At 40.5% G+C, this 16413-nt stretch overlaps 2 protein-coding genes across 6 annotated transcripts in view; one reads left to right on the top strand and one right to left on the bottom strand.

The window, feature by feature from the left end:
* Nucleotides 1-5523, top strand: part of slc44a5b (solute carrier family 44 member 5b) — a 30624-nt gene extending 25101 nt beyond the window's left edge. For 2 of the 3 annotated variants that reach the window (XM_070960664.1, XM_070960663.1), the window contains 7 exons: nt 62-156; nt 253-356; nt 497-570; nt 996-1066; nt 1407-1495; nt 3371-3455; nt 3763-5035. In XM_070960664.1, coding sequence (XP_070816765.1) covers nt 62-156; nt 253-356; nt 497-570; nt 996-1066; nt 1407-1495; nt 3371-3455; nt 3763-3878 — 634 coding nt within the window. In that variant the 3' untranslated portion in view covers nt 3879-5035. Of the gene's footprint in view, nt 1-61; nt 157-252; nt 357-496; nt 571-995; nt 1067-1406; nt 1496-3370; nt 3456-3762; nt 5036-5174 lie in introns of those variants that run through there. The other variant, XM_070960661.1, reaches the window with a different exon arrangement.
* Nucleotides 5524-7866: 2343 nt separating this feature from the next.
* On the bottom strand, nt 7867-14595 carry LOC139330755 (LIM/homeobox protein Lhx8). Of its 3 annotated transcripts, XM_070961850.1 has the most exons (9): nt 14408-14557; nt 13719-13796; nt 13160-13285; nt 12819-12940; nt 12042-12262; nt 11425-11528; nt 10589-10684; nt 9578-9767; nt 7867-8508 (listed from the first exon to the last, which is right to left on the bottom strand). In XM_070961850.1, exons 1-9 carry the CDS (start codon nt 14486-14488, stop codon nt 8432-8434), a joined length of 1095 nt encoding a protein of 364 aa, XP_070817951.1. In that variant the 5' UTR covers nt 14489-14557; the 3' UTR covers nt 7867-8431. The 3 variants fall into 3 exon arrangements, with proteins under 3 accessions (XP_070817951.1, XP_070817949.1, XP_070817950.1); XM_070961848.1 differs by lacking the exon at nt 13719-13796 and having other exon boundaries at nt 14408-14595; XM_070961849.1 differs by lacking the exon at nt 14408-14557 and having other exon boundaries at nt 13719-14027.
* Nucleotides 14596-16413: the final 1818 nt, after the last annotated feature.

The raw sequence follows: 16413 nt of genomic DNA, 5'->3' as shown, positions 1-16413 counted from the left end.
TCTGTTGAAAAGCTTAGATTTCTACACAAATATCTATTCCATTTGGTTTCGTGTGTTGCAGTTACCACACAGGTTCTCTTGCCTTTGGCTCTCTGATCCTTGCTGTGGTGCAGATGGTCCGAGTAGTTCTCGAATACCTGGATCACAAGCTGAAGGGTAAGCTATAACTCCTAAAAACAGCAGTCTTCCCACTCTGTAACAATTTAGTGATTGTTCTGAATGAGATGTTGCTGACTGATGCTGTTTTCCCAGGTTCTCAAAATGCCTGCGCTCGATTCCTGCTTTGTTGCCTCAAATGCTGCTTCTGGTGCCTGGAACATTTCATCAAGTTTATAAACAGAAATGCGTACATTATGGTGAGTTAAGACACATCAGCATTGCCGATAGTTTGGACTGATTTATCGCAATCTGTTAGCAGTTCAGCTGTTAGTTGGCTTGACTTGCACGTCAGTGCTTCATTACCCCATGCCAAGCACTGTTTTTTTCTCACCAACAGATAGCAATATATGGGAAGAACTTCTGCACCTCTTCCAAGGACGCTTTCTTCCTCTTGATGAGGAATGTTATTCGGTAAGAACATTCTAGAATCTGTAAGTCTGTGTCAGAGCCACGCATTTAAAGGTCAGAGTATAGATTACTTGCCACTGAGATATGCTCTCATTGCTGCTTAGCATAGCATAAGCTTTCATTTTTCCATATTGTTTGTTTGTTAACATGCCAGATTGACAAAATAATATATGTTCAGATTCTGACAAAAAAAAAAACAATTGAAGAAATTGTGGATTAAGTGTATGCAAGTCAATGAAACAATCAAGGATTGAGTGTTTCTAGCAGCAGCACATTTGTCCTGACTAGCCTGCCCGCCATCGTGTGTTTAGTGGTGTGTGTGCTTCCATAGATCTCTCCTGAGTCTGTGTCTCAGTGCGTGACATTGCCTCCTCCGTTCTGTCGTGTCTATGCTTCTCTACTCTGGCTTTTCTCTGCGTCCACTGTAGGGTGGCTGTCCTGGACAAGGTGACAGACTTTCTGCTCTTCTTGGGAAAACTGCTTATTTCAGGAAGTGTCGGTGAGTTTAACGTCACCCGCAGCCTGTGGAGTGACATAAACTTAAACTTATTAAAAATTGCTGAAGAGACAGGATGAGACGGCCTCCTGAATATAAAGAGGATGATAAATCATCTCGCTCCCGGTTGCTTTTTGCCACGCACATACATACTGAGTTTCCACTAGGTTTGCAGCATTCTAAGTGGAAATTTAAAAAATTGACATGATGCTGTTGATGAACTCTTTCTCTCTCTCTCTTTCTGGTACAGTACACAGCCACAGTGTGTTATTGTGATCTGTCTCCATTGATGTATCCCACGTTCTTTCTTATCTCTGCTTGTCTCTTTTTTTATGTTTTTCAGGTGTTCTTGCATTTTTCTTCTTCACACGTAAAATACCAGTAATTCAAGAGGAGGTGCCATCCCTAAATTACTACTGGGTCCCCCTTCTGGTAAGGAATTATAATATGGGGTATGAAATGAGTAATTCTACCCATGGCTGGCACCAGGATTTTTTCTGTCCTGGTGCCAAGAGGGATTTTGATCAATATGTGGGGTGCTGAGAAAATTTTCATGACTTTGAGCAATTTCATAAGAAAGTTATTTTTTCAATGAAAGACAGGTGTGGCAACAGCACATTCAATATAAATGTAGTTTTTAATTGTATTCGGCCAAAGAATGTTCAACAAAATAGCCATAAGCCTGATACAGATGGCCACATGGAAAGGGCAGAAGCATCTTTCACATGCAGTGGTTCAGCACCAGACAGCAAATCCAAAATGCCATGACAATAGGAAGTGCATGTGCTCCATATGCCAATCAGACAACCGTGCATTGGTGATAATGTTTTGGATGAAATGGTTTGCACAACATCAGAAATGACATCAGTAATATCCAAAGTGCAGCTACACAGTGAAGTGCAATGCATTTAGCCTATGCCTCTTAACTACGCACACACAGGTAGGACAGACTGGCTGTCGCCATAACCTTAGTGATTATATTTCTACTGCTAACAAATATAACTTTGCGGCCAATGATATACATGCACCCTGCTGTGCATTGGTTGTAATGTTATGGATTAAATGTCTATCACAATGTCAGAAATGAAATGAATAATATCCAAAGTGCAGCCACAGTGTGATGTACAATGCATTTAGCCTATGCCTGTCACCTGTGCACACTCTAGCTGCTATCATCACAATCTTAGTTATTGTATTTCTATTGCAAAGATTCTTGAAAGTCCGCAGACGGGGTCTGGGCCTGGATTTTCTTTTTCTACCTGCACTCTTCCCTTGATCAGGAAATGGTCCATCGCTCTCATAATGTGGCCAAATATGTGCAAGCACACACACCAGACCACCCCCCAGCCCACAAACATACATGTCAGATGGTAGACTCACAGCACAAGCTTGCAGTCAGGGCTTGGATTGGGAACAGAAAGCCTAGTTTTAGCTTTCACATATTTCTTTATTTAAAAATAAAGAAAATCCTAAAGCGCTTGAGTGGGCTTAACTGGGGCTACGCAGATGTATGGCGTGGCTGTAACACCATCCAGCCCTGACATCGTGCTCTGCCTGATTCCACCAGCAATAACAGCCAAGCCTGAAACAAGTTTCTTGGGGAGGTTGAGATATGTTTGTATTCTGACTTTGACTATTCACTGCGCACACAAAAGGAGCTTAGTTTTATTCAAAACCTTCCTATTTGTATGGTGGAAAGTCATTCAATGTATTTCTCCTCTTTTTATGCCTCTGGCTCAGTCGCTGCCTTTAAGTATATTGCTCCTGTAATAATGTTTTGTTAAAGTAACTGCAGAGGAAGATTAAAATGCAGCTGGAGCATTAGTTTTGCAAATATATGAAATAAAAATGATCTTCTTTTCTCACACAATATATCACGAATATTATATATTGACATTTTATGCCTTGACATTAGTCCCATTATTGCAAAGGATGGCACTGATGAAATGTGACCGTTTAGAACTGATTTAGAGACAGTTTGTTCTGGATGACTCTGCTCATTTCCATGAAGACCTAGAGGCAGGCCCAGGCAGTGGGATCTGATTTATGTCCTCATCCTCTCGAACACCATGTCTAATACCTCACCCATCCAAAGAAGAGAGAGAACACACACTTCCTCATTTTTTCTTAGTTGTGGAAGATACATTTAACACCATTTCAGTCAGTCTAGTTATTTACATCAGAATAGAGATTTGCACAGGATTTCTGACTCAGCGGTTCATATTCTTCTTCTTTTTGGTGTTTGTTGGAATGCAGAGCAATTGTGGATAATGTAACATATTGACTGCGACCTGCTCATTCTTTCAGACGGTGATATTTGGATCCTACATGATTGCACATGGCTTTTTTAACGTCTATGCCGTGTGTGTGGACACATTGTTCCTGTGCTTTTGTAAGTATGCTGTTGGTTTTCAGCACTTTTCATGGCACACTGTGAGAATGGGACTACTTGTGCTGAGTAATGCTCTGATGGTTAAAGATTAAATGCCTTGTAGCCTGTCAGCAGCTGAATCTAACTCTTCCCCTCGAAAAAACTGGCTCTAAATGACAAACTGAAACTGATTCCTGCTCAGTGAGCTCTCTTTAGTTTCCATTTTTCTCTACTAAGTCTTTGCTTTCCTTTCTCCTTCTGCCTGTCACTGCCTGCTCGCTGTCTGCTATTCCTGCTCCTCCTCTCCCACGCTGCGAACTGGCCTCAGGTGAAGACCTGGAGAGGAATGATGGTTCTTCCTCCAGGCCCTACTACATGTCTCCTGGCCTGCACAGGATCCTGCGCAAAGGAGAGGAGGGTGCCAAACTAAGCGCTGCCTCCTGAGCGATGTGCGGCCGTTTTACTGAACTGATGACTCTCTCATTCACTTCTCCATATCTACTGTATGTGTGGGGGGTCTGGACGTTTGAGAGCAAGTGCTGTAGGGCTAAACATCAACACTGGATGCATCCCAGCCTGGTCAGGGATGGCCTGGATGTGAAAGGACATGCTTTTACTCCAGTTCCTCACAGGAAAGGCATGGGGGACTAGAAAAAGACCTCTGTTTACTTCCTCTCTTGAGCCAACTCAGATACTTGCCTTTTTTTCTGCCACGCTTATGTTCTCTCTTTTTCTTCTTTGCATTCTCTGCTGACCTCTGCCTTACTGAGAGGGTACGTGTCAACTCGCAGGACGGACGCACAGGCTGAGATGAATATGATGCGATAATTTTTACCCAAACAAACATGAGGACCTTAACATGTACAGACGCCACTGACGGACTACGGCATAAGGCATCACCATGAAAAAGTGGTGGACTTATGGGGCACCCTCTTGTCGCACTTTGGTCTTCTAGTGTAAAAGTGTATGCACTTTCACATATGGGAAAAGAACCATGTGATTTATTTCTTCTGTCTAGCATGATTATTTTGCTGGCTGTTGATGTTTACCATTGGTTTTATAGGTTGTTTTGATCCACCATATTTATACTAACACAGACACAGATCCAAAAATGGTGTGTAATCCTGCACTTAGCAAAACAGGTTTCTCTTATTTTAAGGTCACAATCATTTCAGAGTTTCCATCACGGTCATTGATGTACTGTAAACCAGACTTTTGTGGGAGGTCAAGACTACAAAAGACATTTTATGTTTCTTTTGCTTAAAATCTGAACAGAAGCTGACAGTTTTCAGGAAACTTCTGAATGCAGCCACTAGTTTATGTGCCTAGTTGTGAAAAAAATATAAATTGTTCCTCTTATTCTGTGGTTTTAGACCTAACACCAGGAACCTTTTGCGATACAGTTTATAAAAGGATGTCAAAGCCATTTTTGGTAAATTTTTTATTGGATGGTTCAGATGTAATGCTGTTTTAATACTAAGTATAATACACACATCTGTCTGGAGGGTATTCAGTGTTCTTTTTGTATAGGAGAATTTTTTTTATCAATGAAATCCAATGAAAATGTGAATCATTTTTTTGAATAAACATAAATGGTTTAAGTACTGTCCAGTGCATTTTCAAAGTACCTCGCTTGTGGTTTTGAATAGAAACGATGATCAGAGATGTCAGGCTTTATGTTTGAGGTGATTGTCTCAGCTGTGCTTTGGTTTGTAACATATTGCCACTGCTGCCTCTTAGTGTGGGACCTGGAGGTGAACGACGGCTCTGCCGACCGGCCCTTCTACATGAACAAAACCCTGCGCCACATCCTGGACAAGAAGAACGTCAAGAAGGCCAGCAGGAAATATAGAAAAGGTGGGGGAAGGAGACAGACTTGAGATCATTTACCAAAGCTAGGTACAAGCCTGTGTGGCAATAAGAATTTGCCAAATACGATTCTAATAAAAAGTGTACACATGTTGCAGCTGTACACTATAATGAACAAACTGTAGATAAGCAACTCTAATAATTAGATTCACCCACTTGCTCACAGATGATGGACTTGATAGTTGTTTGGTATTTATAACTGCAGAAGGCAGTTTCTCTTAAAAAAAAAAAAAATCACACCAAGGTTTTTAAAATCTGTTTTTTTTGCGTATGTTTTACAGCCATAGTTAGTTTCTACTGGAACAAGTGATTCTTTTTTTATTGAGATTGTGGGAAACATCAGATGTTTTTGCTCCAAATCTCTTGTAGCTGCCAGTTTTCACCACTTGGTGGTGCCAGTGATCACCAGACGTCTTCTGCGTACTGTTGATTGAACCAGTGTTTCCATGAAATGGTCAAACGTCAGCTCGTATATGTATTGTGTTATCACAGTTTTTGACCTCACATTGTCTCACATTGAGAAACGTGTTCGCCACTTAGTGTCCACTGTTTCCTTATTTCACTGTCAAGGACATAATGGCGTAGCAGTTTGAGGTGCTTTGCTCTTGAAGTGCCTTTTCTTAGAATTGCCTCATTGGGTGTCTAACTGCATCTTGCAGCTACATAGTTTACATTTAAACATGCTTGTCTGATTTTTTTTTTTTTTTAAGAAAGGGATAGTCAGCAGCTAGTGATGGAGGTTCTTGTCTTTTCCAAATGTGAGGTGTAGGAATAGAAGCTGATTTAGAAGAACGTCACTTAACCCTAAAGTCGCAGGTTTATTCTCAGCACCATCCTGTTATTCTAACCACCAAAAACACAGAGCTTTGCTCTACCTGTTACACTTGTTATTGCTTTGTTTTCTAACCTGCTGCTGCTGAGCACCTGTGTGTCACTCAGCAGCTCTTAAGGCGATACTCCCCCAAAATGTATCTTCATAGTATTAGAGAGTCACCAGCTGTAGGTTTTAAAGGTGACTGTAAAAAGTGAATTCCTGCGCGCCAATACTAGTGCGTTTTCACAGCATGAAAAATGATCATAATGTCGTCAGAAATTTCTCGAGCTCCACCTGCAGTATCACTCACCTGCTCTCTGCTGTCCATCTGTATGCTTTGTATGTCTGAACCACACCTGCATATGCTGGAAACGGAGGCAGTGTCTTCAGCTGTTTCATCAAAGAAGTGTGTGTTTCAAAGAGACTGAAGCAGAGCATAGAGGTGTGTTTGAGCTGCTGGAGAGGTTTGAGGACTTTCTAGAATTATTGAACCAACATTTCTTGTTGCAGTTAGGAACCTCATTTGAAACAGCACTTCCTGTTGTTAATCAAAGCGGGGCTGGTCCTGCATCGCACTAGTGAGTTTTTAAATACTAGTGAAAGAGAACTTTTGTTTATTAAGCTGATTGATTTCCTGATTACCAATGTTTTCCATTGGTTGTTCATGGACATCTGCGGCAACAGACAAAGCGTACATGCCTTTGTGAAACGACTGATGTCAGGTCAGTTTGCCTGATTGTGTGTATCACCAGTGAGCCAGGCTTAGGTATCACCAGGTTGTTTGTCATGTGACTGATGAACTAAATGAGTGACGCAGTTGTTGGCACCTTCACACTGTATCCTTGTATTTCACAGACTTCAAACTTCTGGTGAGGTCTTCTTTTTCCTAAATGTAGTCATTCATCTCTTGGCACAGTGCTCACCTTTAGATCTTGGAGATGTGACTCATGCTTGTGAGTCTTTGTACGATGTTTGTCAAACCTGAGAACCTGCCCTCATGGTGCCTCAGAGTGACAGCACTGCCAGAGCTGCACACCTTGTGCCCCGTTTGAGCTGAACACGCTGAAACACGTACAACGTAAGCATTCAGTAAAAGCCAAACAACTCAGCTTGTGTATCTGAAAAGGAGAGAAATGATGCATATAGTGCTAAACGTGGCATATTCCACATGTAGCGTGTTGTTATTCCTTTCTTACACTGAATAACCACTGTGCTCCCGGTCGTGTTTTGTATCTTTATGTGCATGCTGCTCAGGTTCAGTTTCCTTCCCATGAGGGTGAATACCTGAGATCTGATAAGTGAAGTAAAAACTGTGTTTTTATATGCCTCCCCCACCCTCGCATGTCTGGAAATTAGATTCTTTTGGTCAACCACAGTCAACAAGTAGACACAAGTAAAACTTGGGCGTCAGTTTTCTTACCGCAAACTCTTAAAAGTCAAACTCTGAAAATGCAGTGCTCCGACCTGTCGACACTCCAAACTCTTTTATTTATTGTTGCTCCTTTGTGGAGAAATGTCTCTGTCATATATTAATTTATACCACAAAAAATGCATGTTTTTAACAGTATATTGCCTGTGTGTATGTTCATGAAAATATAGATGTTTCGTTACTTCCATCTTCATCAATAAATTGTTTATCTACTTTGCACTTACTTCCTACATTCTAAATATGCATACTGAGGTCTGAGCGCAGCAGCATGTCACCTGCTGTGTAAAATGTCTCTTGTCATTCATTCATCTCACAGGTTTGTGAAAGTAGACATTTATTTTCAAAGCAGACTTGACATACAATAAATAAATTAAATTGCAATATTCAAACACAAACAATTTCAAGTTCACCTTCATAATGAGTTGACATTTTGGGTCTGGTGGCTTTCACTTAGAGTACCATGGTCAAACTGTCACCAACTACACAAACAAATAGAAATCTAGAATGTCACAATCCTATGAGGTACAATGAAACCTTTCCATGTCCACATTATACAGTACATTTAGGACTGTTAATTATAGTCATCCATAATAAGCTCAACAGCGTGTTGAGCTTATTATGGATTTCAAGTGTTTTCAAAGAATGTCAACATGTAAAAGGAAAGGCTTATGGTTCACTTAAAATGAAATTATATTTACCATGGAGATCTGAATACTGCGGCAGCTAATGACGGACCGTGTGTGTGTGTGTGTGTGTGTGTGTGTGTGTGTGTGTGTGTGTGTGTGTGTGTGTGTGTGTGTGTGTGTGTGTGTGTGTATATGAGAGAGAGAGAGAGGGAGAGAGAGAGAGAGAGAGAGAGAGAGAGAGAGAGAGAGAGCGAGCAGCTCAGGTGTGAGACACAGGCAGGGAGGTCATGGCGTGGGCGGGCAGCAGCGGTTGAAACATGGATGGAGGGGAGTGTACTGTTGGCACACAGAGAGAGCACTGGAGTCATTACACTTTCCATAATACATATTCAAATATATAACCATTTTAAATAAGACATTAGTAAAAGCTTCAGTATTGTATTTTCTTAGTTTTTTTAATTTTTAGTTTTTTTTAAATATGTAGATTATTCATAATAAAAAGATGCTGATTGTTTGAATTTTGCCTTTTTAAAATCATCTTTATTTTCACAAAATGGCTGTTTTCCTCGTACTGAACAGAGAGCAGCTATTATGACGGTTTTGTGAAAGCTTTTATTTTTCCTCCTCTAAACTCCTGGTGACTGGAAGGACAAATGTTGTATTATGTTAGCTAACAGAAACAACTCTGGTTTGGAATAAATAGAAGAGCTGAGTGCGTTTCATGAGCACTGATGTCACTGTGAGCTAACTGAGGAAAGAGTGCCACCAAAAATGGACAATCATATTTTTAATATTTATCAAGTCTGACTATTCATTAATGTTATTGTTAAGTTGATTAATCAACGAGAAGATATTATGTTTGTATTTTTTTCTCAGAATTTGTAGAAAATCTCTTCTTCTTAAAATGATTTGATGCTCATCTGTGTTTTTTTTGTTTGTTTTTTGTTTTTCTTACTGTTACTCAAATATACCATCAAATCATCAGCAAATAAACTAAGCTCAAATTTTTCTTTGGCTACATTTATGCCACTCACTCCTTCCAGTTGAAGGTAAATCTTTAATTAAACCAGTACAATAATAATTAAATAATTTATGTATAATTTTAAAAATTGGTCACTAATTTTTGCCTCTTGGCATTTCACATGAAACACATTTTACATGTAAATTTGGTTCTTAGTTAATTTGCATGTGAACTATAAAATATCACAAAGGAAAAAAATTAACATGCTTTTTTTGTTGATTTCTCATTTTAAATGTGATAAATTCACACGTAGGTATACGTGGGTTTGGGGCGTTTTATGTACACTGAAAAACAAGATCACATTTCAAGTGTTAAAATAGAAATAACTTTTTTTAAGCAGTAAAGCACAGTAAACAAAACGTCATGAAAAAGTCTGGTGCTCACTGTCTATGAAGGAGTGTAGTGCAGAGAGCATCGATCCCTCTGGGCCTCCGTAAGCTGTGTACTGCAGCTCCTCGGGGGTCGGGGTGGGCTGGGACAGGCCACTGGGCTGCAGTGAGGTCATGGGGGTGCTGGAGGTGTGGTTGGGGCTCACGTGCTTCTTGTGGCGTGCTCGGCAGTTCTGGAACCAGACCTGAGTTAACAGGACAAACACCGTCTGTCAGGCTGCATTTGAAAGAAGCAAAAACAAAGATGGATGCTGTGGGTGGCCGTGGTAGCTTGTAAACTGTACAAGCTAACTTCGTCATACATCCTTACCAGAGACTCTAGCTAGGCTGACATAGTGAAGGACAAATCTGCCCCAAGATGTGTTTTCCCAAAAGTGTCACTGTCAAACTAAGCTTCTGCTGGAAGAACCTCTGTTAGCAGTGGAAACTGAGGTTTAAGTCCCACAAACATCCATTTAAAGCTAATAATGTGGTAATAGTTCTCACATATGCACCTTTTGCAAGTGGTTTAAAGCAACACAGTACCTTTACTTAACTTGAGTATTTCTACAGTATGCTACTTTGTACTTCTGCTCCACTACATTTCAGAAGGGGATACTGTAATTTGTATCAGTACATTTACCTGTCACCCACAGTTACTGGATACTTTGTCGATTAATATTTTACATATAATTAAAACTGTATGATCAGCTTATAAAATGTGATGCACTGTTTTGGATTAAGTTATGCAGCAGGATATTAAAGCGCCATTAAAATGCACAATCAATCATAAATAATTATCATTAGTTGGCTGGAGAAAGCCTTTGATCAGGATAAACTATAAACTTATGGCATTTTTTTTTAATTGTACACGTAAACATATTTTATTTCATGGTAGAATTGCTGTTTTTCCTTTGGTTTTGCACATGTATTGCCAATGTGTAACTATACCTCTGAGTTTTAACTCTTGCTTCTCTCTAAATAGTAGCATCAGTATATTCCCTTCATGCACCCGTCCTTCACTGACCTGTATGACTCGTCGGCTGAGGCCCGTCTGCTCCGCCAGTTTCTGCAGCGTTTGAGCATCTGGATTGTTGTCCTGAGCAAACTGGGCCTGCATCACCTGCATGTTCAAAGGTAGATCAGTCAGTCAGTCAGATATCAGACACAGTTACTTTGTTGCCCTGATATTAAGAATTACTTTAAGTAACAGAAAATATAAACAGTATGGGTAATTTTGTACATTTGTCTTGCTCTACATGGCCTTAATGCTGTTCATATATTATATTGCTTTAACTTGAAAATTGAAATTATTGTCCCCTGAACAATACACATAATAATAATTATTATTAGCAGTAATATTTAGAGAGGAAAACAGTTTTAAAAATATGTAGGAAAAAAACAGTATCCTTGTTTGTGGCATTCCAGCTGCCTTGCATCTACTTTATTAAAACAATGCTATTCTGCATTTACTAGTTTATTAAAATCAACACCTGATATCATAATAATATAAATAATACTTAGTATCATGTTTTCATAAAGTCTTTTTGGATCCAGTAATCTGTCAGGGCTCAAACACGAGAGACGCTGCAGTGTTTTTTGCACACCAGCATGCAGTGTGGTCACTACATATGCCATGCCTGTACACATTATAACATGTTTAAAATCATGTGGTTTGGATCCCTCCTTTATCTGCCTGAACAAATTCAGAAAAGATGTGCGTTTCACAGAATATATAACATTTTAAAGGGTGAGGCCAATGTTTTTAGGCTCATTTTCAGGCCCCCAAAAAATAATTCAGTGTTCAAAATCCCACTTTCCGTTATTTATCAATCTGTCTGTAATGTGATGATGGAGGTTAACCTGCAGCTGGTCGGCGGTGAAGCTGGTCCGAGCTCTCTTGGAGGGTTTTGGCTGGTTAATCTCCTGTTCAGTGGGAACAGCCCCCTCCATGTTAACACTGTTTCCTGGAACAAGAGCAGACTCTCATATGAAAACATCCTGAAATATTTAGCACAGAATTAGAAATCAATTTTACTTTAAGATACTAATAAACTAACACCAAGCTATTTTAAAAAAGGGGCAAATTCACTTTTATTTCAAATATAGATTACTATTCCCAGGATTGTTGTACATGTTGGAAACCTGTGTAAATTCAGTTTAGGCCTTTTTGTAACTCTCATATAGACTTAATGATCTATTATCATTAAAAAAAAAATGAGACAAACTAATTATCTTTCAGCATCTTGAAGTGAAAGGAATGATTGATTTTGAGATAAATATCTGTTTTTTTTTTTTTTTTTATATGCAATAAGGGAAATATTTGTCTTTTTATGGCAAAATGTAACAAATCTGGAGAAAAGCGATTTAAGTTACTGTCCCAGCCTCTAGGAAATAGGCTTAAACTAAAAACTGCATTCAAAAAGTTTCCTGGATTAAGAAGCGGGCCCCTCCAGCGGACCCCCGACCGGCCGGCTCACCTCTCTCCACGGCCCGCTTGAGGTTGTCCAGCATGCAGTCGTAGTGAACCCTGCAGAGCACCTTCTCCTCCACCAGAGCGAACTCCTCCCCGGTGGACAGCTGCCTCTTGCAGGAGAAGCAGGCGAAGCAGGCCAGGTGGTACACGTTGCCTTTGGCCCGGCGGACCCAGTCTGTGGAGTGGATGTTCCGGCCGCAGCACGCGCACCACGTGCCGTATCTTCTGCAGGTGAAGGTCAAGGTGAGCAAATCAGACACCCACACACGCAGTAGCACTCTGGGGGCATTTAAAGGCTTCAGCACGGAAGACGTGTGTCGCATCGGCATTTTAAAGGCAGAATGCATTTTTTAATTAATTAATTAATTTTTTTTATTTTTTTTAACTTTCATTTGTACTTTTTAAGGCCACCAATTAAAGAACTGAGTGATTTAAACCTGGACCATTGCAGGGAAACTCTGACATACAGATGCCCTTGTGCAGAAATTCAGATAAAGTAGGCCCTGAATTAAATTAATAAATAAGTATCTGTCTATCCAGTAGTCATTTTTATTTAAAGATTAATGATGCCTTTATTGACCATCAACTCAATGTAAATAATTACAATTCAAATTAAATATCCAGCCAAAGCAGGGAGAAATATCAAGTCCAGCAACTATTATTAGTATTATTCCTAAATTTACAATATAATGCGTAATTGTTAAGCGGGGGGTCGGTTAATTTTGACATCGGCAGCTTCGATTGTCGTTAGAGCAGCACAAGTAAAAATCGATGCACATACCGAAAGTAATCCAGTTTACAGAAAACCTCTTTTTCTTTGATGTAACAGCTCGTGTGGCTGCCAAGTGAAGTCTGGCACACGCTGCAGGACAGACAGCGCACATGCCAGCACAAGTCGTTAACCTAAAGCAGAGACAGGAGAAATTAGCAGAAGCCAATCAGCTCCGAGGTATCCAGACCTGCTGTATACACACGCATGAATACCAGCGCGAGCCTCTAAACCACACAAATCCAAACGAGGAGAAAGGCATCCAAAATTTAATGAAAGACAAACCAATGGGGGAAAAGAGGGGAAAGAAGTTTCACACACAAACACAAAAAAAAACGGCCGGCAGTTTTTACCTTTAATAAATATTTATCCACTATTTCCTCGTTGCAGCTCGCGCACACAGCTCTGCCTAACAGAGGCGCAGATGCCATCGCCTGCAGCGAGGACGCGTCTTCATCCAGAACCTCCACCGGTGCGCCCTGAAGGGACCAGACCCGCGGTTAGAAAATTACGCACAGGAACGCATCCACCCCGTGCCTCCAGTGCGGCGGGGCTCACATAATATATCTCCACCTGTCACTGACACCAACCTCATGATAAACCTCAGAGGACATCAGCCATCCTCGGATTCTTTTCGGCTGAACTTATTTTTTTGTCAAACATGGCAAAATGTTTCTAACAGAAAGGTTTTTTTTTAAAACAAAATCTATTTAGGCAAAAATCTCTTTTAGCCAAAAGTTTGGTTTGATTTTGCCTCCTAATTCTCCTTTTAGAAGTTAATTTGAAGTAAATCGAGTCTCGATATTTGCCCCAAATCTTTCAAATTTTTCTTATCCGCAAACTTTACCCGTCCACAAAACTGGCCTGTGGTTAATTTTCCAGAATAAATGAAGTTTTCCGCTCCGTTCCTACCATTATGTCTCTTCTGTCCTCAGTGCATTTGCTTAGCAGCTCCTCGTCTCCTTTGCAATCTTCACACATGACGAGAAGCTACAGCAGGCAGAGGATGTCTCTCTGTCAGACTGTGGCAGCTGCCTTAAATGCCCCCTGCTCCATCCCATAAATATCATGCCTTTCACTTTTCACCATGACAACGCCCGGCCATTACCACAATGACATTTAAAAGAGAAGGATAGTCATTACTTACAAAAACAGACAACACTTGAACTAATACTTGTCCTATGTGCATTATGTTCTTGAGATCTGCATTTGGGGGATTCTGCTCGCTGCCGGCGCGCGTGCCGCGGTTAAACCCCAACACGGCAATTTCACGTGCCAATCAAAAAGCCAGCGCGAGGTCTCGGGGAAAAGGGGGATTGATTTTTTTAATAACGGCAATTAAAAGGCTAAGTTCGCCACAAACGTCTAACCGGGGCAACCAAAAGGTGAAGAGGTCTCATTAACTACTTGAGTTTTAATTGCAGAATTCAGGGAGGGGTAATTTTCTTCGACATTTCGTCAAATTGTGAAAATACTGAGCTGTCAGCGTGCTGACGGCCGGCTTTAATGACGCTTTGATTTAATTGGCAGAGCAATTTAGTCTCCGTCGGGGTGCGCGCTCTCCCCGCAGCCTGCCGCGCTCTCTAACCGCCAGGACTCACCTCATCGCTGGACAGCAGAGATCCGCTGTCGTCCTCGGCCACGATGCAACAGCCAACTTTTACTTCACTTTTCCAGCGCATGTCTGTGCGGAAGTGTGAAGCTTCCCAGTTTCAAAGGAAAAGTGCTCTTATTCTTTCTTTCTCCTCCAGGATTCCTCTGTCAGTGCGTCCTGGGCTGCTTCCAGAGGGCGGATCATAATTCATATTTCCCTGTCCTCTTTGGCCGCGCCTCCCCGTGGAAATGAACTTTTGTTCTGTGGTTTTATTCAAGCTTTTTTTAAAAAAAAAAAAAAAAAAAAACGGCTGTCAGTTACATTCGCAGAGATATTTTCAAATAAATCATTGATTTGCCTCCACATAAGACCTTTAGATGACCCACAGTGCGTTTTAATAAGTTCGAACCACCACATTTACTGCTGTACTTTAAGTGTGAAGTACTTGTACTTTACGTGAATATTCAAATTATTCGATATTTCTGAGGTCAATATTGTGCTTTTTGCTACACTATTCACCTGAATAGTGACTGGTTTTCACATTATCATCTTCTGCACAAAACATGAATAAAATATGATGCATTATTAGAGATTAAATTACATAAAAAAAAAAACTACAACATGCCCATTACACATTAATACATCAACAATAATGATCCACTAATATTATAATAATATAACACTCTGAAAAGGAGCCATTCTTCATAGTGAGTATTTACTTGAAGTGCATTTTGTTCGTAATATTTATGCACTTTTACCTCAAAAAAAATCCAGGTACAGGACTTTTACTTGTATTTAATTATTTTTCTTATGAACCACGCTCACCTTGCCCCATGAGCATGATGCCCAAAGACATTACATTATTCTGTAAATCACAAGAGCAAAAAAGTAATCATTACAGTAAAATCTGAAAAAAAAAACCAAAAACATTTAATGTCGCAGAAATAAGTTTTATTTCTGCTTTCCAATCCTGTCAATCATCTCACAACCCTTGATTTGTGTTTACTTTGCAGTAATGTGATTAAACACAGCTTAAAGGCCCAGTATGTAGGATTTAGTAGCATCTAGCTGTGAGGTTACAGACTGCAACCAACTGAATCTGCCTCTCTTCACCCTCCTCTACGGTGGCTGCCTAAAGCATGAAGAACATGAACGCCCCTGGAAAGAGCCAGTGTTTGGTTTGTCCGTTCTGGGCTGTGGCAGAAACATGGCGGTGCAACATGGTGGACTCCGTGGAAGAGGACCTGTCCCCCCCCTCGTTCTGAGGTAACAAAAACACAAAGTTTCATATTTTCAGGTGATTATACACTAATGAAAACTGAACATTATATTTGCCTTCCCCTAAATCCTACACCATGGACCTCTAATTAGGAATATGGAAACATGTGAGTGCAAAACAGCCTAAAGTAATAAAGCTCTTTAAAATAGATTTTGATACAGGGTTGCTTTTTTACATTTTACAACTAGGAGAGCGCACTCAGTAGAGTGTAGATGTCTGCCAGGTGTGTCCGGGGGGCAGGTGGGTGGAGAAGAGGGAGTGCAGGACAGGCTGTGTGTCCAGTGTGTGTATGTACAAGAGGAGTGAAGCGGGAGACAATATTCAGGTTCCAAAATAAAGTGTCAAAATTTAAAGTGACAGCAAACTAAAGCACAAAAGAATCCACCAACACTTCAATGACCACCCAGTACGTTTTCCCCAGCAGTAACGAGATTCCAAGCTGAGGCAATTGATCGTTTGTGGCCTCGACCGGCCGGCTAAGAGGAGCAAGGAGTCAGCAGTCAGTGGTGATATGAAACACAACAGTCGATAAAAGAGGTTTGTCAATAATTGTGAATGGCGGCAACTGTGAGAGTCTTTGAGCATACAGTCATAAATGTGCACAAATAACATTAGACTGATAGATCCAATGGTATGTGAGGTTAGCCGCACACACAAACACACACACACACACACACACATAATCCCCTTCTGGATTATGCCTGGCTTGCATTACAATTGATTTGTACATTTCT

The sequence above is a fragment of the Chaetodon trifascialis genome, chromosome 4, assembly GCF_039877785.1.
Source record: "Chaetodon trifascialis isolate fChaTrf1 chromosome 4, fChaTrf1.hap1, whole genome shotgun sequence".
Taxonomy (NCBI): domain Eukaryota; kingdom Metazoa; phylum Chordata; class Actinopteri; order Chaetodontiformes; family Chaetodontidae; genus Chaetodon; species Chaetodon trifascialis.
This window is presented reverse-complemented; position numbering and strand designations above follow the sequence as displayed.

Coding starts and splice junctions, on each gene's coding strand:
- LOC139330755 (XM_070961850.1), bottom strand. CDS start 14,488: ATGCGCTGGAAAAGTGAAGTAAAAGTTGGCTGTTGCATCGTGGCCGAG. Junction 13,286..13,718: donor AGGACAGAAGAGACATAATG/GTAGGAACGGAG, acceptor TGGTCCCTTCAG/GGCGCACCGGTGGAGGTTCT. Junction 9,768..10,588: donor TCAGCCGACGAGTCATACAG/GTCAGTGAAGGA, acceptor CTGTTAACTCAG/GTCTGGTTCCAGAACTGCCG.